Genomic DNA, 21,338 nt, shown 5'->3' with positions numbered 1-21,338 from the left:
GTTACAAGCTCGTGCTGCATAAATATTTAAAAATGCCAAAGTGCTGAAATGTGCCAGGTGGTGTCAACGCAGTCAGCTGCTGATTAAAAAAGAAGTCAGGTTGCCTCCAAGTGTGGGATTTTAAAGTTGGTTTATTGGAGTTATAATCTTTATGTGCTGTAAGCATCATCCATGACACGGACATTCTGTGTTCTGGACGAATCCGAATCATTCAATCAGAAGGGGGTCATTTTTGTAACTGAAATAGAATTTTCCATTCTTGAACTCCATTCTTTGATCCAAGTTAGTCATTAAGCAAAAGAATTCAATAAAAGATGCATTTAGGATGCTCTTTTTGGACAAAGGAACATCAGGACCACAGGACTTTATTCCCTTAAATGACGGCGTACTCCTCATTAAATTATGTTTACTGTTTGAAGTATGGCCCTAATACCCCTTTGTACTTTTTGTATTTGTTGACAGTGTTGAATGATTATATTAAAGAAAATGAAATACATTCATCAGTAGAGAAAATTCAGTGTAATCCTTTCCAAATCCCATTCCCCTGATATTCAATAAATAGATGCCTGCAAAGGCCAACAATTGGTAAAGTTTGGGCTGCTGGTGCGCCACCGTACGTTTGTCTTTGTGGAAGTTCAGAACCCACCCCAGTAGAAAGAAGAGGACTGGTACCAATGTTCATCGTCAGCCATGAAACCAAGCATTAAATGTCGGGTTTTGGGCCGGCAGGTGCGAGTGGAGGTGAAATCCAGACGGCCCATGACTTCATCCCCACAGCAACCCAATTCTCTCTGACAAGGCAACAGGAGAACCTGCAAGTTGGTAGAGGGGAAAAAAACAGCAACACATGCTTGGGGAAGGAGAAATCATGTAAAGGAAGTGTGGTGTTGGATTGCGCAAACACAAACCGGAGACACTCAAACAGGCTGCAAGGTGAAGAGAAGTACAGGCAGATATTAGACGATGGGAATACCTTAAAACAATGGCTGCTTATCATGTTGTGGCATTGGCATGGATGGCTGATAATGCTGATGGCGTGTCGGGTTTTAGGACCGGCTCTGCTTTGCTGAAGAAATAGGCCTAAAAACAGGGAGGAATAAAAAAAAAAGAAGAAGAAGAATACAATCATTGTCAAAGTTCCATGTTGTTGATTACTGTGCGGACTAATTACACCAATGCGAGGAGACATGTGACACCCTGAGAGTGGCGACACGCACATCTCAGTTTCCCCTGAGAGCCAGGTCACATGGCACACTACTTCCCACCCTCAACCCATCAAATGAGGACAGTCAACCCATCAAATGAGTCCGTGATCCAGATCACCCCCAAAATTTAAATCAGATCCCCAAGATTTGAAGTATCATGAGTTGTCAGCATGCAGCAGCTTTAAAATGCAGTGTGAAAGTCATGAGTGTTACCATCAAGACATCAGTACTATTCATGCTGGTTATGAATTTTGCCCCTGACTGATATTACAACACTGGCTCTATTGCGGCTTTGTTGCGACATATACTAATTGATACAAAAAAAAACATGCTGTTATAAAAGAGCTATGTTTTCCTTTCCACTTTCTCATGCACCCCAAATCATTATTATTTCAGAAAAATGATTGTGAAAATGATTGTCTGCCTTACCTTACAACCGACAGCAAGGAGGACATTGAGCACCACAATGGCCGACATCACGGCCGCAATCATCTTGGGCTGGTCGTCACGCACTGCGGGCCAGAAGGTGATGACCAGGACAGAACCGGACAGGAAGAGCGCCAGCAGGATGGACAGCCACCTCAGCCACTCAAATGGGAATATCCACAGAACCTTGTTGGGATGACATGATCAAATATACGGTATTTACCTCAAAGGCCATGCAGCTATTTCATCATGTTCATGCAACATTCAGTCAATCCAATGAAAAAAAATTGTCATGTTGTCTGGTTTCTAAATGGGGCAATGAATCCACTGGGAATGAACTAACATAATAGTACTTGGCAGCTACCAACAATTCATTCGTGCTTGTTGCAGGATCATTTGGAACACAAATAAATGTATATAAAAAAAATAAATAAGCCCAAATTAAACAAAATCATAGAGCTGCATAAATTCATCACCAGCCAAATTAGAAGGCTGCAGATGAAAAAAACTAAAAAAAAAACACCGGCTGTGACACAAGCCATTTATACAGATGTCTTGCGAAATGCACCACGCACATTAACAAACAATTTCAAGATTGCAACGTGCATACTGCAACATATTTGCAGCAACAATTGTCTGCAACAACTTTGTCCTCACTTATGTACGTATATAATATATAGTATGATAGCCTATGAACAAGAACAAGGAAGCAGTAATTGATCCTCCTTTTAATCCTAGCATGAATGTGACTGTGTATGGGAAACCTACCACGGCAGGAATGTAAATGGAAAGGGAGTATCCGTACACGCAGACAATCTCCATAAAGGAATACGACACCAAGTTCATTATCTTGTTGTTTCTCCAGAGCAGGAAACCCCAAACTGCAAGCGGCACCAGCCAAGCGTAGATGAAGATGGCCATGGCCGCTATGGTCACTGGGGGAACACAACCAAGCATTTCCGATGAAGTTAGTGGGATGTTAAGCTCCCGCAGACCTCAAACTGGGGACTTTTACCTTTTCCAAACTCAGGTGTGTACCTATAGTCTGGCTTGCCTAAATTAACCAGGAAGGTGGACAAGTTCCCACTGATAGCAATGGCAAATACAAGAGTGGTGCAGATCCAAAATGGCCCTAAAAGGGGACAGATCAAGATATCAGCCACAGAAGCTGAAAAGGTCTGATATCATCAACAGGAATATGGATCTGCCAACGAACCGTAGAGATCAGGATTTCGACGAAGGTAGACATGAATGAAGTTCTTTCCAGGCCATGGCAGCACGGATCCTATGATTCTTTCCTTAACCTAAAAGACATACGAGTCCATTACCGTCTCGTACACACTTTCATGACGTAGTAATGGCAGTTATACTTACGTGACGTGTGTCCACGTTGAAAAACATTTGGTAGTACTCAAAAGTCCAAAAAGGGATACTTTTCTTTTGACCAGAGAGAAGCTTCAATGGACGAAAAAACATAAATGAATACAACTTTTTCAAGCATTCAACGGTTCTTTGCTGACCTCACCTCAGCTTTGTCATCACTGGCGAGCGGATCGTCGTCGCCGCCATCAGAAGTGAGGTCGAGGGGATTTCTCAATGTCTCTGAATTGATTAAATCGTCCTCGATGCTGATGGTGGTTGAATCTTTGCCAGCTGCTAGCAGACTGCTCTCTTCAAATTCTGAAATAAAGACATTGAGCACTTTAATAGTACGGTCATTAACAGTAAGTGTAATACTAAACTTTGCTCATGTTCTGCAAAGGCTTGTAAGAATGAGACTGCAGTGTAAATACATGGAGACAACTGAGGCCACCCACCTTGAAACTGGAATGGGTCGTTTGCTGCCATTGACACGAAAACCACCGATCAATCCGCCAGGAACTTAATGTTTTATGAGTTCAAGTGACACCAAAGCAATCGTTCTTTTTCCTATGAAAGTAAAAAAAACAACACCACCAGAAATAGAGATTCAGAGTGTCCTAATGTGTCTGCTGCCACGACAGATAAGAGAAAAAGCGTTTAAAAGTGTTATAAATGGGCTACTACCTAGCTAGCACGTCTTCATGCGGGAAACACTGACGCTACAATACTTTTTTTAAAGAATACAACAATATTCCGAAGTCTAAGTCAACTTAACATACAGATTTGGCCGCAACAATACACACAATGTACAATTTTCCAAACAATCTTGCAAAAATAATGTCGAGTTTGCTTTAGCTACGTTGACGGAAGCAGGATCAGGAAGAGGAGCCGTGTAAACATGACAGCTTCCTTTTTAGTTCTTTCAAAGTAATTGGCATCAATGGATTTTTATCTCAAATGTCTCCTTTATTTTAGTACATTATAGCCATTATATATTCAGAGATATGTTATAAGTAACATATATTGTTTTTAATGTCGTGTGAAGGTTTGGTGATGAAAAAACAATTGTGTCTTTTACTATGGACTTTTATTGTGACACAAACAAGCTAAACATGCTAGTCGGTCAACTTGTAATGTTGGCTCAACATTTGGACCTCGAATTTCGGACAAAAACAACATAAATAACGAATAACTTCAATGCATGGCCGTATTTCAAAGACACCAATGACATTGCTGATGATTTCATCAAGGCTTCTACATGAGGGCTGTTGTAATGAACGCATTAATTAGGTGGCTTGGCGCAAAAGCGTGAAAATGTTTCGGTGAGTTGAATTAATGGCCTCCAACATGGACAGCGACGTCATTTACGTACGGGAAAGAGGCAAGCTGCGTCGTGTCAGTGACATTGTACTCGCACCACCCAAGCCGGCCTCGTCGTGCAGGAGGACCAACCCGTTTGTGCAGAGGAAGGAGCACTTTGTCTTCACCTACAACGCAGAGGGCAGCCTGAGATACAGCAGCAAGTCTCTCTTCGACATCGCCCTCCTCTTCATAGCTGACAACGTCCACCATGTGGACTCCCTGGTGGGCTTCCCCGAGCAGATAGGGGACAGGCTTTTTACAGCCGCCGAGGAGAACCGGGTCTTTTTGAACCCGGACCTTTCTCCTAAAGCCCTGCAGCTCTTCAGTGATGCCTACGGGGGCATGGTGCTGGGATCGCTCTGCCTCAGGAATAGGTTGGTTTCAATGCCCCTTTTCATTCATTCATTCATTTTCTACCACTTTTTCCTCACAAGGGTTGGGGTGCTGGAGCCTATCCCAGCTGTCTTCGGGCAAGAGGCGGGTTCCACCCTGGACTTTGTACAGCCGGGTACCCCTTCAGACCTCAGACCTGACGTCATGCATCCCCCACTTGGAGAACCTAGGCTACATAACATGAGTGTTTGAAGTGGACTGAAGGGCTGATCTGATGTCATTCATGGGCTGTTTGTACCTGCAGGCCACCAGTTGAATGTCCTGGTTTAAACAAAGCATGTACAGTACATGTTATGAAATACATAACAGTTAGGTAGCATCTTCTCGGTCCTTTGACTGGCTGGAGTTTACCGCTGCATCTTATCTCCACGGTTCCCTGCAGGTTTCCTTTACTGAGCGAGAGGATGGATGACATCAAAACCTTCCACAGTTTGAAAAGTTTAGACTTGTTCGGCTGCAGACTAGGAGACAACCACGAGATCTTCCTGCACCTGACATCCAGCTCGCTGGCAAGGTGAAGAACGCACCACTGTCAGGTCCAACGTCCTCAACGTGAAAACGCTTCTTCTCCTGTTTAGCTGCCTGATCCAGCTCTGCATCGGCGCTAACGGCCTGTCAGACGTGGGCCTGCAAAGACTGACGGCACCGGTCAGGATGAAGAGGAAAGGACTGGACAGTCTTCAGTACCTGGATATGTCAGGTTAGTTGACATCTTATTATAATGTCATATCAAACTGCAATAACATCTCATCAATAGCACTACAGACAGTAGTACTGTATTATTTAGTGGAGTATCTCGGATTAAAAGTCTTTTTCCTTCCAATGCAGACAATCCCATCTCAGAGAGCGCTCTCAGGTATCTTAAATGTCTCCCCAAACTACAAAACCTTGATGCCTCCAGGACCAGTATGAAGGTGAGGCTGGCTGGTTGATTATCATTGTGTTCAACTTGTGATTCAACTTTTTGTTTAACTTTGCAGTTTGGAACGAGATTAAAATCGACAATATGGGAGATGCTGGGATTAATTTACTCAGAGAAACCACTGGATGCGTTCGATCACTCCACATGTAAAACACAGGGATGGGCAGAACAGGTGATTTTTAAACATATGTTGTCCTGTTTAATGTGTGGCTTCTGTAAAAACCAAAAAGTGCTTCAAATGATCAGGTGGTGAACCAGTGGGAAACCAATGGAGCGCAAATGCCCAAACAGAAAAAACTGGAAGAATCCAGAATATCGGCGCTTCGCTTCTGTAAGTTTTTCACTCTCTGAAAGTCTGAAGTGTAATTTAAGAAAATATATTTTAGTTGATAGTCGCTTCACAAGTTTAAATTAGGGATGGGCATATGACAAAATGTGAACTCTGGGCAAATTAAGAATCATTAAATATTTTTATATTATTAAATTAATATTGATAATATTTTATTTTTTGAATATTTTTTACATTTTTTAAAATCGGTTTAGCCATATAATATTTGCAATTGGACATCTTTGGCTCTACAAATAACAAATGTAATTTGTCATTTGTGCCGTTCCCAATAGTGTATTCTGGTTAGGCTCCACCCCTATAGCATAAACTAGCTTCTTGGAGCACAGCACACACACAAAAAGATCCCCTTTAATATTTTGAATTTATTCTTTGTTTTTTTATTGTTTTTAGTATAAGCCGCGGACCAATAAAAAAAGTGCGGTGAAAAACTCAACAGAATTCTTTACACTCAAACTGAACTTTTAGTCGGTAGGCAGAAGTTCATCCGAGAGGTGCTGAACGCATCCTCGTCAGGCGAGAAACCGGCAGCTGCAGCCACCACCTTGGAGAAGGAGCAACACCTGCACTTCTACAAACCTTCAGCAGGAGGCGGCGGCGGCAGCGTCCCCCCAGACGCCGACTTATCTTCCTCAGCCAACCATCAAGTCAGGACGTCCAAAAGGAAACGCTTGCCGGAAAGATGGGGCGGCTCAAAGACCAGCCCGCCGCCAAAACGTGCATCAGTGCTGACAGCGGCAGACATGGACTTGTTAGACAAATACGTCTAACGTCTTCTATTGTAATGCTTGGCTTTCAGGCAGGGGTGTACCTTTTCTCTCATGTTGTAGAAATAAAGCTATTTTATACATCTTGATGTACTGAAATACTCATTGTCCTTTTTGAATTTAAAAGCATTTTATTGTTAAATCTGATGGGTAAAGGAAGCTGCTACCACATTGTACCATACCAGAAGGTGTCGGCATTATCCATTCACATTTTCAATAAAATAAGTTATAACAATTAGAGGAAAAAGCACCCGTAAAACTATTACTTTTGAGCTAATGTAGAAGCGCAAAGCCTCCATTGTGTCCCACGCTTCATTTGCAAAGCAATCATAAAAAATGTTTCCCCAAGTAGTTTTTTATGTATATATCACAGGACAGCGTAGGGATTAACTCATGTTGCCAAAAAAAGTAGCTTTTAGATGTCAGATTGACTAAGGTTCACCTTGGGAGGGAGAGGCCCCGCCCCCTCCTTTTCTGCTTCCAGCCCTTTTGGGGTAATAATGAGCAGCGAGGACGGCAGGTGGGGAATCAGTTTCTGCTCCGTGATGAACTCCCCGTCACCGTAGATGCTCAATTTCTGAAAAGTTGGAAGCATCTCCATTAATAGGGCATCATTTCATTTTCCAATAATCTGCTGGATGCGGTATGCAGCACCCCTATGGAAAGCTAAGTCCAGTTTGTTGCTTAGCATGTTATTCAACAATATTAAGAAATGTATCATCCTATAGACTATTGCTTAATTTGCATACTAAAATTACTTCCATTTTTCTAACCATTAGTTCTGCACTTTATTCCAGCATTAATATCTCCAACATGTTTAATTGAATCGTTTTATTTAATCCACCCATCCATCTTCTATGCCGCTTATCCTCTCGTCTTATTTAATGTTTCCACTTATTGTAACTTAGTGGTTTCTGTTGATCAATCGATTCCTATTTTAATTCATGAAACAAGCTTGGCTTCTTCCTACTCCTTTTCAGAGATGATAAGCTGAGAACATCCCGGGTTTTGACCAAGAACAATGCGGCAAAAAGGAACCTACCTCAGCTGTCACATGCTGGTCCACAGCGGTGGCCATGGTGGCACAGCATATCCAAATGAGGACCAGCACCGACAAGACCAAAGTGGTGGTGAGAATCCAACCCGGCAGCCAAGGGTTCCTGTATATTCCACAGTACAGCAATGAAGAGTTGCATAGCTTGGGTTCCCCACCCAGGAGAGACTAAATGCTGGGATGTGATGATCCTAGTCATCCTGAATTCAAGCATGTTCACCGACCTTGAGAGACAGCTGAAGAGGTTGTAGCTGCCATCGGCGCTCATGTCCCGATCCCGTTCCTGGATGAGAGTGCGCTGGTAGTCCTTGTAGACGGGGCTGCTCAACACCGAGGCTTCAAGTAGGAGAAGAATGAAAGTGATACCTCTGTTTGTGTTGACTAAAGCCTGTTTTATGCTTTCTGCATCTCAGAGACGTGCAGCACTCCTAGTCTTAACACTGACCAACTTACTTGTCTTCTGAGGTTGATGCTCCTCTTCTTCCTCCACTTCAAACTGGAAGAAGTTGATTTGAGGCTCAGTCTGGCAATCAAGACAAACATGAGGGTTTATTTTAAGACAAACAGTCCATGACAGCGTCTCACCTGGAAAATGACCACTTTGCCGTCATCCGCCTGGAGGTAGAACGTCCACGTGGAGGTGATGAAGCTGTGTGCCTGATTCATCATGTCGTCCCAAAAGCCTCGGACTAATGTCAGCGGGTGCAGCAGGTGAATCCTCGGCACCATGGCTTCCAGCTTCAAAACAACAATAGAACTATGATAACACTTTACAACATAGACAAATATTTGGGTCAAGTAATTACAAAAGAACAACAAATTACAACCGATTTGATATCAGAGCAGACGAGACGCCATGTCTTCATCACTTAGGTTTGTTGAAGTTAAGATGAAAACAAGTTACCACACCCTGTTAATTAATGTCAGACTAAGATTTAACATACTGTACCTGTTCATAGCGTTGCTCAGCAAAAGGAAGCTGACTCTGGCAGCCCAGTTTGCATGCATACTGCTCACTAGCTTGTTTGTAGGCTTCGTGGCAGGCTGGAAATCAGGATGGCAGAAAAAAGAATATGAAAATGCTGGATATGTTTTATGAATGCATGCATGAAAATCCCTCCATCATCTTGGATTAAAGTAAAGATGAATTACGCCAGAGATAAATGAATATATGGGAAACCCTGCATAAGGAGGGGGAATTGTGACCAAGTCCAGCACTGTACAAACAGCCTTATGTACGCCTGACACCATGTTGGGGAATGTAAACAACATACTACATAAGAAGTGCGTTGCATCAGAGTGAGAGTGATTTGTATTGTACAACACAAAGGACTGTACGCAACAAAAAAGGCTTGTGTAGTAGCCGGAACACTTAAAAGCAGAGAGTGGAAGCCATTGAGGTCAAAGGCTCATTTTCAGCTTACTTGATTCACAGTCGGATTTAGTGCGATTCAAATCTTTGCTGTCACGAACAAACTGGCAAATGGAGAAGAGTCGGCAGCCTCGCTGACAAGCATAGAGTTCCTCCTCCTACAAAAAATATAATTTCATAATCAACAGCACAAGGCTAATGATGGAAGCTAAAGCTAGCCGTGATCCCTTAAGCTAACTTGACAACACTCACCCGCGGGTACGTATGTAAAGTGTATGTCATCTCACACGACCGATGGCAGGACGCCGTGCTTCCCAAGACGCTGTCAAACACGTCTGAGGAGGCCCATACGCTCGTCAGCGGGAGAAACAACCCCAAAACACCGAAGAAATGGGACAATGTCCTCATTTTGTCTGCGAAGTGCCAAACAAAACAACACCGTCCAGTTCAACTCTTTCTTCCTCCTTGGTAAAGTCCTCGCGAGAAGATGACGTCTACGAGATTGTTTTGTGGCTTTTAGAGGCCCGGGACATATCAGCGTTTTGTAGTTTCAGACGAGATAAGACGAATAAGTGAATTGGATTTCACTCATGTTTACTAACATAATTAATGGGAACAAAATAAACTTGATTGAATATGAGATTCGTATATTTGAGAAAATGTGGTTGTCGTTTTTTGTTATGTTTTATATTATTATTATATTTTATATTTACCGCCGATGACTTCTACATTCCCGACTACCTCAAATGCAACACCCGTAGCATAACACTGCTAGCTCACAGCTAGCTTTAGCAGTTGATGTTGTGGGTTTATCCGCCAGAATTCTCATAGTAAATGAACGAATAAGCTCATTTAAGAAAACCCCAAATTTGTGATTACAAATGGACAATTTTGTGGTGCGACTACCGACGGAAGACAAGCCTAAAAAGTCGAGGAGCAACGAGAAAGTTTACAAGCAAACCACCATAGAATCGCTACGGGTGAGTTGTGTTTTCATGAAGGTGCATGCAGCCATAGGACGCATTGAGACTTTGCTGTTTTCTGTAGAGGGTGGTCGTCATTGAGGACATTGTGCGCTGCAAGTCCACGTTGGAGCTGCCAGGACAGAGCAGGAACAACATGCTGAGTGCCCTGACTGAGCTGAGCAAAAAGATGCCATCCAGGGAAGTGCTCAAGAGCACTAAAATAGGTAGGCTGTTTATTGTTGTCATTGCAATTCTGTATGATGCATAACATACAGGTTTTAAACCCCCAAATCAGAACTGTTTACTCAACTTTGCCCCATTAAAGTCATTGTCTAACCCCCCCCTCCTCCTCAGGTCACACTGTCAACAAACTGCGGAAGCATCAGGACCCGGAGGTGAGCGCAGCGGCCGCCAAGGTTTACACAGACTGGAGGACATTCATCGAGGAGAATTCCAATAAGCCGTCCATCGAGGTGCGCTCCGACAAGCAATCCGAGGGGCTCAGGAGCAACGCCAGAAGGCTCATGGCAGAGGCCTTGGAGGTCAAGGTGAGGACCTGTGTGCCACCCACTGTAATGGCTTCCTCGAGTGCATCGGGAATATTAAGCCTGGGATGTGCGCTCTAACACAGAAATTAGACAACTCCATGCATGATATCTGCTGCATTATGTTAAAGCCCATTTCACACAGCCTTTATTCCCCACATTGTTGTTCTGTATGTACAACAGGGATTAAAATACTCTTCCATAAGTCTTCCACTGAGGCAATATTTATTGAGACTGACTTTTTTATCGTCTTTCTTTCCCCGCCAGGAGGACACGGGACTCGTGGACAACATAGAGCGAGAGGTGTTTCACCAGAGTGGCAGATTAGTCAGCAGTTCCTACAGGAGGACGATCAGAGCGCTGGTGTTCGCCTTCAGGCACCAACCCGAGCTCAGAGCTCACACGAAGAAGAACAGTTCCTCAGTTGGCCAGCTGGTGTCCAAATATAAGAAATAGCCTGCAATCGATGCAAAGCTCATACTTGAAACGTAAACTATCGCTATTATTTTTTATTCAGTGTAAATATGTCGTTCATTCTCATTGGTCCCCCTGCTTCCTTTTTTTATTGCTGATTGGTCTTCTTGTTTTTATACTGGAAAGAAAATGTGAAGTAAAATCCTCATGGGTGACTTCATTAGGTACACCTGCATATCTAATGGGTTCATATACAAGACATGTAGCATACATTGTATTGATCTCCTTTCAATGTAGACGGGACCTATTTCCTAATTTTTTGACCCTTTGTATTGAGTGGTGGTCTCCTATAGAGCAGCTACACACAATTACCCGCACAGAAAACATTTTAGATTTTCCAGAATCTGCACCTATTCCAGCTGTATTTCCTTTGATTTGTGCTTCCTGCCAAAACTGTTTTAATGTATTCCTTTTTATGCCTCTGGGCATGCCCACTCTGTTGGAATTGGTCACATGCCCAAAGTAAATAAGGATGTTCCCCTCTCTGTCACGTCACAAAGAAACAGTTTTACCACACCTTTTGAATCCGAGCGTTTTGAGCCATCCCAAGCTAAATTTAGGACTCAATTCCAAATACGCAAAGCTTGTTATCTGACACCAGAATACAACATTGTAACTACATTGACAGGTCAGAAAAGTGTAAAAAGCATCATAGGTTCATAACTTCAGAGCATTTCACTACAGTTGAGTCATATTATGCATCATAATATACAATAATTAAAAGATGGGACAGCTGTACCATTACACCACCAGGAAGTGACACAGGCAAATTTTGTCATTTTAATCTCTTCATCTGCTACGTGCTGTCAATCATAGAGGCAAAGAGCCCTCTCCTGCCTCAGGCTGACGAGACAGGGAGGGATGGGCGGCCATGACAACATCTCTCAAATTAGCATCTGCTACATAAATGCTAGCCGTAATAAGAGTGCCACCCAGCTGTTATTGTAAAAGCACATTTGTACCGGATGTGATGGGTGTACCTAATGTTGTGGTCTGTCAGCGTGCGCTGCAACCAATCGGCGGTCATGGTGGACCTAACGTTGCCGCTACAGGAGCACCAACCAGATGATGGCGATCACCATGAGGATGACGGCCAGCACGCAGATGCTGATGAAGACGATATCGCTGAGGTCGTGGGGCTCTGCTTTGGGTCGTCCAGCATGGCCCCCGCCACCGGCATCGGCGTGCAAGGCCTGCTGCTCCAGGCGGCGCTCTTCGGCCGAGACAATGGAGGCCGAGGCCACCTTCCTCATGGCGTCACACTGCACCTTGTACTCCTGGACGTTGTGCTGCTCGCCGTCGGAGAAGTCGATGTAGAGCTTGTTGACCAGCATGGTGATGTTGCGGTGTTTCTGCCAGAGGACAGCTTCAAAGGTTATTTCCTGTAGCTGACACGTGACCGGCTGCCGACGTGACTGGGAGTCACCTGGCTGGCGGTGCCACAGTTGACGAACTGTGCGAGTATCTTATAGGAGGTCGCTGTCAACTGGGAAGTGCAGGTGGGGTTGCCCAGGTAGATGCGCTCGCGGTCCAGCTGAGGTAGAGACTGCTGGGGTATCAAGATGGTGAACTCTGACCTGGTGCAGCTCACGTTCACAGGAACAACTTTGGGAACACAAAAGCACACATTAGCTCATCGTTAGGTACACGACATCCAATGTAAAACGAGAATGCTGTTATAGTATTTTACAATGAGGTACACAAATTACAGTACCTACTTAACCCTAACCACCACTCATAGCTCTTCATTATTTCATCAGTCACTACTCTAAATGAAAGTGCCCTAGTTCCTCAGTAACTACTCTACTCATTAGTTTCTCATTAGTTCAAGAGTAGTTTATATCTAACAGTCTGGAGAAGGTGATAAAGACATTTCAAAAGCTTTGGGACTCCAGCAAACCACAGTGAGAGGCAGTATCCACAAATGGTGAAAACATGGAACAGCGGTAAACCGTCCCAGGAGACAGGGGTTTCCTCTGGTATCCATGTTTCATTGTTAGAGTTCCAATGCCCACTCAGCTTAGCAAGCCTGAGTTAAACCAAAAAAGACCCCTGAAATTCCAACCAATTGTGGAACCATGCCGCTTGAGGGCACACAGAACAGCGGCTGAAACAATAAAATACTTTACCGTTTTGACTGGAAAACGTTCCTGTGTGGCCCCGCCCTGACGTGGCTCATTGCGCCTGACAGTTCGTGTTTGTCAGCGTGTGGCCAACGCAGTACAACATTGCAGAAACACTGATTACACATCATGACTTTCTACAGCCTGTGTGATGTCTTTAATAGAAGTGTGACATCATTATTCTCGCTAACCAGACAATCAAATACAGAGGAATGTCATACAGCGTGCCGCAGTACTCGCCTCATCCTGAAGCGGTGGGGGCGTGCGTCAGCTGGAAGGTGCTTTTCACGCTCGCTCTTCTACAACCAGGAACGGCCAGGGTTTTGTTTTTTGTTTTTTTCAAATGGAAGCTACTACTGTCTTGTGGAATTAATAAAAAACGACATCAAGAGGTTTGTCTTCAGCTAAAGCCGGTCTAAGAGGCCACAGTATGCCCCCCTGTATTGTTGGGGTAAAGTAGCCTAGGCCACTTTAGATCCGGGGTATAACATGGCCTAGGCTACTTCGCTAAAGAGCAGATTTTACCCCATATGAAATACACTTCATATTAATAATCACATCCTAAAGCTGAATATACGTATATACCGTATTTTCGCACTTTTTTTCATAGGTTGGCTGTTCCTGCGACTTATACTCCAGAGCGACTTATGTACGTTGTTTTCTACATAATGCATTTTTGGCCTTGTGCGACTTATACTCCGGAGTGACTTATAGTCCAGAAAATATGGTAATATATATACCGTATTTTCCAGACTATAAGTCACACTTTTTTTCATAGGTTGGCTGTTCCTGCGACTTATACTCCAGTGCGACTTATGTATGTTTTTGTCTGCCTGATTATGAATTTTTGGCCTTGTGCGACTTATACTCCGGAGTGACTTATGTACGTTTTTTTCTACATAATGCATTTTTGGCCTTGTGCGACTTATACTCCACAGCGACTTAAATATGTTTTTTTCTAGCTAATTATACATTTTTGGCCTTGTGCGACTTATACTCCGGAGTGACTTATAGTCCAGAAAATACGGTAATATATATATCGTATTTTCCAGACTATAAGTCGCACTTTTTTTCATAGGTTGGCTGTTCCTGCGACTTATACTCCGGAGTGACTTATGTATGTTTTTTTCTACATAATGCATTTTTGGCCTTGTGCGACTTATACTCCGCAGCGACTTAAATATGTTTTTTTCTACCTAATTATACATTTTTGGCCTTGTGCGACTTATACTCCGGAGTGACTTATAGTCCAGAAAATACGGTAATATATATACCGTATTTTCCAGACTATAAGTAGCACTTTTTTTCATAGGTTGGCTGTTCCTGCGACTTATACTCCAGTGCGACTTATGTATGTTTTTGTCTGCCTGATTATGAATTTTTGGCCTTGAGCGACTTATACTCCGGAGTGACTTATGTACGTTTTTTTCTACATAATGCATTTTTGGCCTTGTGCGACTTATACTCCGCAGCGACTTAAATATGTTTTTTTCTACCTAATTATACATTTTTGGCCTTGTGCGACTTATACTCCGGAGTGACTTATAGTCCAGAAAATACGGTAATATATATACCGTATTTTCCAGACTATAAGTAGCACTTTTTTTCATAGGTTGGCTGTTCCTGCAACTTATACTCCAGTGCGACTTATGTATGTTTTTGTCTGCCTGATTATGAATTTTTGGCCTTGTGCGACTTATACTCCGGAGCGACTTATGTATGTTTTTTTCTACCTAATTATGCTTTTCTGGCCTTGTGTGACTTATAGTCCAGAAAATACAGTATATTGGCACATTTCAAGGTTATTGATAATTTGACAATTGACAATTTGATGACAACATATACTATTTACTAATAGGTGAAAGGTATACTGTATTACATTGGGGTATAATCTGTACTATTTACTAATAGGTGAAAGGTATACTGTATTACATTGGGGTATAATCTGTACTATTTTCTAATAGGTGAAAGATGTACTGTATTACATTGGGTTATAATCTGTACTATTTACTAATAGGTGAAAGATGTACTGTATTACATTGGGGTATAATCTGTACTATTTACTAATAGGTGAAAGATGTACTGTATTACATTGGGGTATAATCTGTACAATTTACTAATAGGTGGAAGATGTACTGTATTACATTGGGGTATAATCTGTACTATTTACTAATAGGTGAAAGATGTACTGTATTACATTGGGGTATAATCTGTACTATTTACTAATAGGTGGAAGATGTACTGTATTACATTGGGGTATAATCTGTACTATTTACTAATAGGTGAAAGGTATACTGTATTACATTGGGGTATAATCTGGCCCAGAGGAGTATACAGTGTTCTGGCCTAGGCTGTTTTATACCAGAGATATCTCCCAACCAATCGGGAAATAAAAGGAAACAAACACAATAATCGAAATAAACTAATTTCATTGATAACATTGAACTACTGTCCTGTAGGAACTTTCCGGGTTTTAGTATTCCAGTGATTATCCAGACGTTTACCTCCAAGATAAGACGCTGAGAAGCCCCTGTGTGCCTCGTCCCTGTCCGTGTTCAGCACCACCAGCATCTTGTTGCCCCGGGAGACGAGAGAGGGCGGCCTCTCGTTGCCGCACCAGCGCCCCATCAGGGGAGCGTCCGCCTGGCTGCCGCCGTCGTACACGGCCACCGAGTCGTAGTCGCACTCGCCCGTCAGGCTGTTGCGGCCCTCCAGGTCCATGACGGGGAAGAAGAGCTTGATGCGGTAGCCGGCCGCCAGCGAGATGCTCCAGTGGCAGTTGATGTTGTTGGGGTAGATCTGGGGGAAGTGGGGGCTGCTGAAGTTGCCGCTCACGGCTGACAGCAGCTGCTGGCATTCACCTGATGGTAAAGATATGATAAATATATGATAAATATATGATAAATATATGATAAATATGTCTGTGGCATGGCAAATGAAGGCATGGACACAATGGGGACCCAAGCACGGGGAAATGGGCAACTTCCAAGACCGGGGTGTGTATTCATGGACGAGGCTAGCAGTCGCCCAGTCCAGGAGACAGATTGACAGTTGGACTTTCTCATGGTCTTGAGTTAACGCTGCTGAGATGAGTGATAGAGATCAGCAATCTGCTGCATGTCATTGTCACCTTTTCAGCAGACGGAGTTCCATTTTTATGCTATCAGAGGACAATGTCTCTAATGAGGTCATATTTCTCCTACTTCCTGTCTCCACATTGTTGCCGTTTCTGCTTTCTGTACGTCTGTTGGCCCGTCCAGTGATCATCCATCTTTCTAGTCTTTCTGTCCATCCTTTCATTTGTCCATTTTTACAGTCTATCCAATTATGTGTCTGTCCGCCCATCCATCCATCCATCCATCCATCCATTCCTGTCAATCCATCCATTCATCCATCCATCCATCCATCTCTGTCAATCCATCCATCCATCCATCTCTGTCAATCCATCCATTCATCCATGCATCCATCTATCTCTGTCAATCCATCCATTCATCCATCCATCCATCTCTGTCAATCCATCCATTCATCCATCCATCCATCCATCTCTGTCAATCCATCCATGCATCCATCCATGCATTCATCCATTCATCCATCCATCCATCCATGAATGCATCCATCCATCCATCCATCCATCCATCCATCCATCTCTGTCAATCCATCCATTCATCCATCCATCCATCCATCCATCCATGAATGCATCCATCCATCCATCCATCCATCCATCTCTGTCAATCCATCCATCCATCCATCCATCCATCCATCCATCCATCCATCCATCCATCCATCTCTGTCAATCCATCCATCCATCCATCCATCCATCCATCCATCCATCCATCCATCCATCTCTGTCAATCCATCCATCTATCCATCCATCCATCCATGCATCCATCCATCTCTGTCAACCCATCCATCCATCCATGCATCCATCCATCCATCCATCCATATCTGTCAATCCATCCATCCATCCATCCATCCATCTATTATCCATCCATCCATCTCTGTCAACCCATCCATCCATCCATCCATCCATCCATCCATCCATCTATTATCCATCCATCCATCCATCCATCCATCCATCTCTGTCAACCCATCCATTCATCCATCCATCCATCCATCCAGCCATATCTGTCAATCCATCCATCCATCCATCCATATCTGTCAATCCATCCATCCATCCATCCATCCATCCATCCATCCATCCATCTATCATCCATCCATCCATCTATCATCCATCTATCTATCATCCATCCATCCATCCATCCATCCATCCATCTATCATCCATCCATCCATCCATCCATCCATCCATCCATCCATATCTGTCAATCCATCCATCCATCCATCTCTGTCAATCCATCCATCCATCCATCCATCCATCTATCATCCATCCATCCATCCATCCATCCATCCATCCATCCATCCATCCATCCATCCATCCATCCATCATCCATCATCCATCCATCTATCATCCATCCATCCATCCATCCATCCATCTATCATCCATCCATCCATCCATCCATCCATCCATCATCCATCCATCTATCATCCATCCATCCATCCATCCATCCATCCATCCATCTATCATCCATTCATCCATCCATGCATCTCTGCCAATCCATCCTCCAACCAGCTCTGTACTTCCATCCAACCATTTGTCTCTCCTTCCACCCTCCATCCCTCCATCCATCCATCTCAAGTACACCATCATATCCCACAATTGCAAACACAACCCCCCTTCCTGTGCCCCCCACCCCACCTCGACCCTTGGTTGTGCTAAATGTTGGTTTAGTTGCAATACTACAAATAACGTGACATCGAGGAGGAGGAGTTACCTGAGTAGTAGTAGGCCTTAAAGCCTCGGCCGCCAATGTTGAAGTCCGACTTGAAGACCACCAGCAGCTGACTGGAGGTGGTGACAGTGGTGGGGGGTTTGTTGGCCCCACAGTACGTGCCCAGGTGGCGGTGACCGATGCCGCGTCCGTCGAACATGGCCAGGTAGTCAAAATTACAACCCTCGTTGTTTTCCATCTGGAAGTCCAGGAAGACCAAGGTGACCACGGTGCCGTTGGAGACCTGGATGGACCATGTGCAGTCTGCGTTGTTGCTGTAGTCCTGAGGGTACCCCGGGCTGGAGATCACACCTGATAGGCCGGTGAGGACACCCCCACACATGTCTGTGGAGAGACACACCATCCTTGTTGACAGATTTTAGTTAGCTTGTATGCTAGCGCGTGCTCACCCTTCCTGTAGCCAATCCTGAAGCCCCTGTGGACCACGTGGCGGTCCGAGTGGAAGATAACCGACATGACGTTCCAGGACGAGGTGAACGGGGGTGGGGCGCTGTCGCCGCAGAAGGTGCCCAGGAGGTTGCCCTCGTCTCCGGGCGCGCCGTTGTAGATCTTGACGTGGTCGTAGGCGCACTGGGCGTGGTACTCCAACTCAAAGTGGTAGAAGGTGAGCAGCACAGCAGAACCTTCCGGAACCACGATGAGCCAGGAACAGTCGATGTTGTACGGGTAGACGCCTGGGAAGTTTGGACTGGAGAGGTTGCCAGATGAAGCAGAGAGGATGCCGCCACATTTCACATCTTAAAGGTGACAAAATAAAATATCGTTTGATTTGATTACCTACAGGAAGTGTAATATTCAAGTGTGGTTAGTATACCATTTAACCCAATTTAACTATTTTCTTGTGCAGCACGATTTACAAAAATACATTTCCATGCAGATATACAGTACAAAAATTTACAAAATAAGAGTCTAACCACAGGAACTCAGCCATAAAAGGGAACATAACATAATATATTATTAAACATAATAAAAGGGAACATAAACAAACTAATGGTTCATGAAAAACCTGTGGCACATTCTAAAAGGGACCTATTATGCTAATTTTTGGCCCTTTGTCTTGAGTTGTGGACTCCTGTAGAGCAGCTACACACAATAACCAGCCCACAAAGCTTTCCAGATCTCCCAGAATCTGAACAGGAAGTAACAAAGGAACAAAAAGGCTAACATGTGAATCTATATGATGTCTTTCTGATTTTCTATGATTACAGTATGTCTACTGTACTGAGCAACAGGAGTGTAAAAGTGACTATTTTATATTCATCACAAACGTCAACTTACCTCTTCTCGCCGCGGCCTTGTGGACCAGCAGCAGGAAATGAAGAAGCGAGGTGACCCTGAGAGTCATGATATTGCTGATTTAGCCCCGAAACATATCGAAAGGCGGCGGAGGCGGCAGCATGATGGCGCACGGGAAGACACCATGGATGGACACTGCTAAAAAATTTAAACCAACCTGATCCCCACCTGGGCCTGGCTTAGGCCTCCTCCTCCTCTTCCTCCCCCTCCTCCTCCTGCCTCACTAAATTTTAATGAGTGCAATCCTATGAGCAGCTTGTCAGGACATCGTTTTTAATGGCGGTCACAACAAGACAGGAAGTATGTCAGCAATAAAAATGGCAGAGGTGCAAACTGTTGATGTCTTTTTGTTTCTTTTCTTTGTTAGCAGGTCTAAAAAATATCATTTTTTTGTGGTTTATTCTCATATACTTGTGACTTCTTTTCTTGTTAAATACAAATTTTCCACTATTTAATCTATTTCTAATTTTATTGCTGTAATATTATGAAACAACAACAACCTTGAATATTGTTTCTCCTGCATGAACCTACACAAATTCACACCAGCTGCAGTTGAAAGTCGAAGGCGTCTGTGCAGACCTTGAGCTAGGAGACACATGCAGGAGTTTGAATTCATAACAAAGAAGGAAGAGCTAATGATGTCAAAGCTAAGGCAATACCCACCTCAGCCTGCTGGAGGGCGCTGTTGCACCGCCGCGCAGCTCCCTCGGCTCCTTCCAAGTCATACCAAGCTCCAAGCTGAAATAAATAAGAATGTGATTAAAATCAGTCAAGTGATTTTTTTTCCTCGTCCCCTCCCACGCACACACACACACACACACACACACACACACACACACACACGCGCGTACAGAGCAGAAATTCCTGGAACAGGCTCCTGCCTTTGAATCCTAATTCCGTCCTGGTGCTGGAGAAAAAGCTTGTCATTGTTCAAGGATGCGGATGACGGGCAGCATTGAAATGTGTTGCAGGAAGATACGGCCTGTTCAGGGCAATTCAATCACCTCAAGTAAATACTCCAGAAACAAATAGGCTTGAAATGGCGGCAAAATGACTGAAAGGGGAGCTTGAGTGAAACACACGGCGGCTCCCTTTCTTCTTCTTGCAGTATCACTCGGAGGCTAATTGAATATTATTGAAGTATTATTGCTGGAAAGAAACCTCCGGATGCTTTGTATCTCGCGGCGTAAATGATGCATTACTAAAGTCGTCAGGGCTGGTCGTCATGTGTGCGCACGCTAGCGTTGGCATTTGATTAGAATAACGAGAGCTGATAACAAATAGCTTCTGCTAGCGGATGACATTTGACTAAATACCTCCCAAATGCTTACACGTGTGCGCGGGAATGCTGATGGTGCTCCTGGTAAGCGTTTATCATTCCTCCCGTGACAGGATGAAAATGGTGCAATTCTGGGAAGTCCGCCGCTTTAGCGTATGTTGTTCTTTTTGGCCTTTTGTTGTGTACGCGCTTGTTGCTTGCTGACCGGGGGAGCACGCAGCGGCTTAGCGCGCCACTCGACATGCCGTCTCCGGGAATGTGTGTTTATGTACGTATATGCACGCTGTACGTATAAGCAATTCCAGCCGGGAGTTCTTTTCATCCCCTGCGCGGTAATCTCGGCAAACACGGCCAACAAACGCGGAGCAGCTTTATTATTCTGTGACATTTCCTTCCCCATTAGACGAGGCTTTGTCCAGGACAAGCCACGTGTAAGCTGGCGGGTATTCGCCGGCCAGAAACAAAACGTGTGTTTGCATGCCGCGTCCGTTCAACGTGGTCCCAAGGACTAATCCACCTGGCGCGCCAATAAATACTTGGAGATCATCAAGCCCTCGTCGGGAAGCCATGAAGCCGTGAAGACGCTCCCGGGATCAAGA

General features: G+C 44.1%; 5 protein-coding genes across 5 annotated transcripts; 2 read left to right on the top strand and 3 right to left on the bottom strand.

The window, feature by feature from the left end:
• Positions 1-113: 113 nt before the first annotated feature.
• yipf1 (Yip1 domain family, member 1) lies at positions 114-3,896 on the bottom strand. The gene is made up of 10 exons (XM_058061302.2): positions 3,678-3,896; positions 3,449-3,560; positions 3,157-3,311; positions 3,006-3,086; positions 2,848-2,935; positions 2,647-2,763; positions 2,400-2,566; positions 1,635-1,817; positions 974-1,080; positions 114-812 (listed from the first exon to the last, which is right to left on the bottom strand). Exons 2-9 carry the CDS (start codon positions 3,477-3,479, stop codon positions 994-996), a joined length of 909 nt encoding a protein of 302 aa, XP_057917285.1. The 5' UTR covers positions 3,480-3,560; positions 3,678-3,896; the 3' UTR covers positions 114-812; positions 974-993.
• Positions 3,897-4,091: 195 nt separating this feature from the next.
• On the top strand, positions 4,092-6,869 carry lrrc42 (leucine rich repeat containing 42). Its single transcript, XM_058061300.2, has 7 exons — positions 4,092-4,729; positions 5,131-5,262; positions 5,327-5,448; positions 5,577-5,662; positions 5,729-5,842; positions 5,917-6,001; positions 6,485-6,869. Exons 1-7 carry the CDS (start codon positions 4,329-4,331, stop codon positions 6,784-6,786), a joined length of 1,242 nt encoding a protein of 413 aa, XP_057917283.2. The 5' UTR covers positions 4,092-4,328; the 3' UTR covers positions 6,787-6,869.
• A 25-nt stretch (positions 6,870-6,894) lies between these two features.
• On the bottom strand, positions 6,895-9,696 carry tmem59 (transmembrane protein 59). Its single transcript, XM_058061301.2, has 8 exons — positions 9,462-9,696; positions 9,262-9,367; positions 8,787-8,881; positions 8,423-8,575; positions 8,291-8,360; positions 8,062-8,173; positions 7,826-7,943; positions 6,895-7,360 (listed from the first exon to the last, which is right to left on the bottom strand). The coding sequence occupies exons 1-8, from the start codon at positions 9,615-9,617 to the stop codon at positions 7,199-7,201; spliced, it is 972 nt and encodes a 323-aa protein (XP_057917284.2). The 5' UTR covers positions 9,618-9,696; the 3' UTR covers positions 6,895-7,198.
• Positions 9,697-9,942: 246 nt separating this feature from the next.
• Positions 9,943-11,360, top strand: tceanc2 (transcription elongation factor A (SII) N-terminal and central domain containing 2). The gene is made up of 4 exons (XM_058061916.2): positions 9,943-10,189; positions 10,257-10,398; positions 10,529-10,722; positions 10,987-11,360. The coding sequence occupies exons 1-4, from the start codon at positions 10,091-10,093 to the stop codon at positions 11,173-11,175; spliced, it is 624 nt and encodes a 207-aa protein (XP_057917899.2). The 5' UTR covers positions 9,943-10,090; the 3' UTR covers positions 11,176-11,360.
• An 819-nt stretch (positions 11,361-12,179) lies between these two features.
• On the bottom strand, positions 12,180-19,509 carry cdcp2 (CUB domain containing protein 2). The gene is made up of 6 exons (XM_058062648.2): positions 19,443-19,509; positions 18,554-18,901; positions 18,147-18,488; positions 15,821-16,177; positions 12,620-12,798; positions 12,180-12,545 (listed from the first exon to the last, which is right to left on the bottom strand). Exons 1-6 carry the CDS (start codon positions 19,507-19,509, stop codon positions 12,240-12,242), a joined length of 1,599 nt encoding a protein of 532 aa, XP_057918631.2. The 3' UTR covers positions 12,180-12,239.
• Positions 19,510-21,338: the final 1,829 nt, after the last annotated feature.

This window comes from Doryrhamphus excisus, linkage group LG2 (genome assembly GCF_037039965.1).
Source record: "Doryrhamphus excisus strain RoL-2023G ecotype Guam linkage group LG2, RoL_Dexc_Guam_v1.1, whole genome shotgun sequence".
Taxonomy (NCBI): Eukaryota; Metazoa; Chordata; class Actinopteri; order Syngnathiformes; family Syngnathidae; genus Doryrhamphus; species Doryrhamphus excisus.
The sequence above is the reverse complement of the archived record's forward strand: the minus strand, read 5'-3'. Positions and strand labels throughout refer to the sequence as shown.

Excerpts from the sequence above, each read along its gene's own strand:
- yipf1 (XM_058061302.2), bottom strand. The coding sequence starts at position 3,479 with ATGGCAGCAAACGACCCATTCCAGTTTCAAG. Across the intron at positions 2,764-2,847 it reads TCGAAATCCTGATCTCTACG|GGCCATTTTGGATCTGCACC; the intron begins GTTCGTTGGCAG and ends GTCCCCTTTTAG. Across the intron at positions 1,081-1,634 it reads TCCTTGCTGTCGGTTGTAAG|GCCTATTTCTTCAGCAAAGC; the intron begins GTAAGGCAGACA and ends CCCTGTTTTTAG.
- lrrc42 (XM_058061300.2), top strand. The coding sequence starts at position 4,329 with ATGGCCTCCAACATGGACAGCGACGTCATTTACGTACGGGAAAGAGGC. Across the intron at positions 4,730-5,130 it reads TCGCTCTGCCTCAGGAATAG|GTTTCCTTTACTGAGCGAGA; the intron begins GTTGGTTTCAAT and ends GGTTCCCTGCAG. Across the intron at positions 5,843-5,916 it reads CACAGGGATGGGCAGAACAG|GTGGTGAACCAGTGGGAAAC; the intron begins GTGATTTTTAAA and ends TCAAATGATCAG.
- tmem59 (XM_058061301.2), bottom strand. The coding sequence starts at position 9,617 with ATGAGGACATTGTCCCATTTCTTCGGTGTTTTGGGGTTGTTTCTCCCG. Across the intron at positions 9,368-9,461 it reads CTTTACATACGTACCCGCGG|GAGGAGGAACTCTATGCTTG; the intron begins GTGAGTGTTGTC and ends TATTTTTTGTAG. Across the intron at positions 8,576-8,786 it reads CTGAGCAACGCTATGAACAG|CTGGAAGCCATGGTGCCGAG; the intron begins GTACAGTATGTT and ends GTTGTTTTGAAG.
- tceanc2 (XM_058061916.2), top strand. The coding sequence starts at position 10,091 with ATGGACAATTTTGTGGTGCGACTACCGACGGAAGACAAGCCTAAAAAG. Across the intron at positions 10,399-10,528 it reads GCTCAAGAGCACTAAAATAG|GTCACACTGTCAACAAACTG; the intron begins GTAGGCTGTTTA and ends CCTCCTCCTCAG. Across the intron at positions 10,723-10,986 it reads CAGAGGCCTTGGAGGTCAAG|GAGGACACGGGACTCGTGGA; the intron begins GTGAGGACCTGT and ends TTTCCCCGCCAG.
- cdcp2 (XM_058062648.2), bottom strand. The coding sequence starts at position 19,509 with ATGACTCTCAGGGTCACCTCGCTTCTTCATTTCCTGCTGCTGGTCCAC. Across the intron at positions 18,902-19,442 it reads CAAGGCCGCGGCGAGAAGAG|ATGTGAAATGTGGCGGCATC; the intron begins GTAAGTTGACGT and ends GTCACCTTTAAG. Across the intron at positions 18,489-18,553 it reads CAGGATTGGCTACAGGAAGG|ACATGTGTGGGGGTGTCCTC; the intron begins GTGAGCACGCGC and ends GTCTCTCCACAG.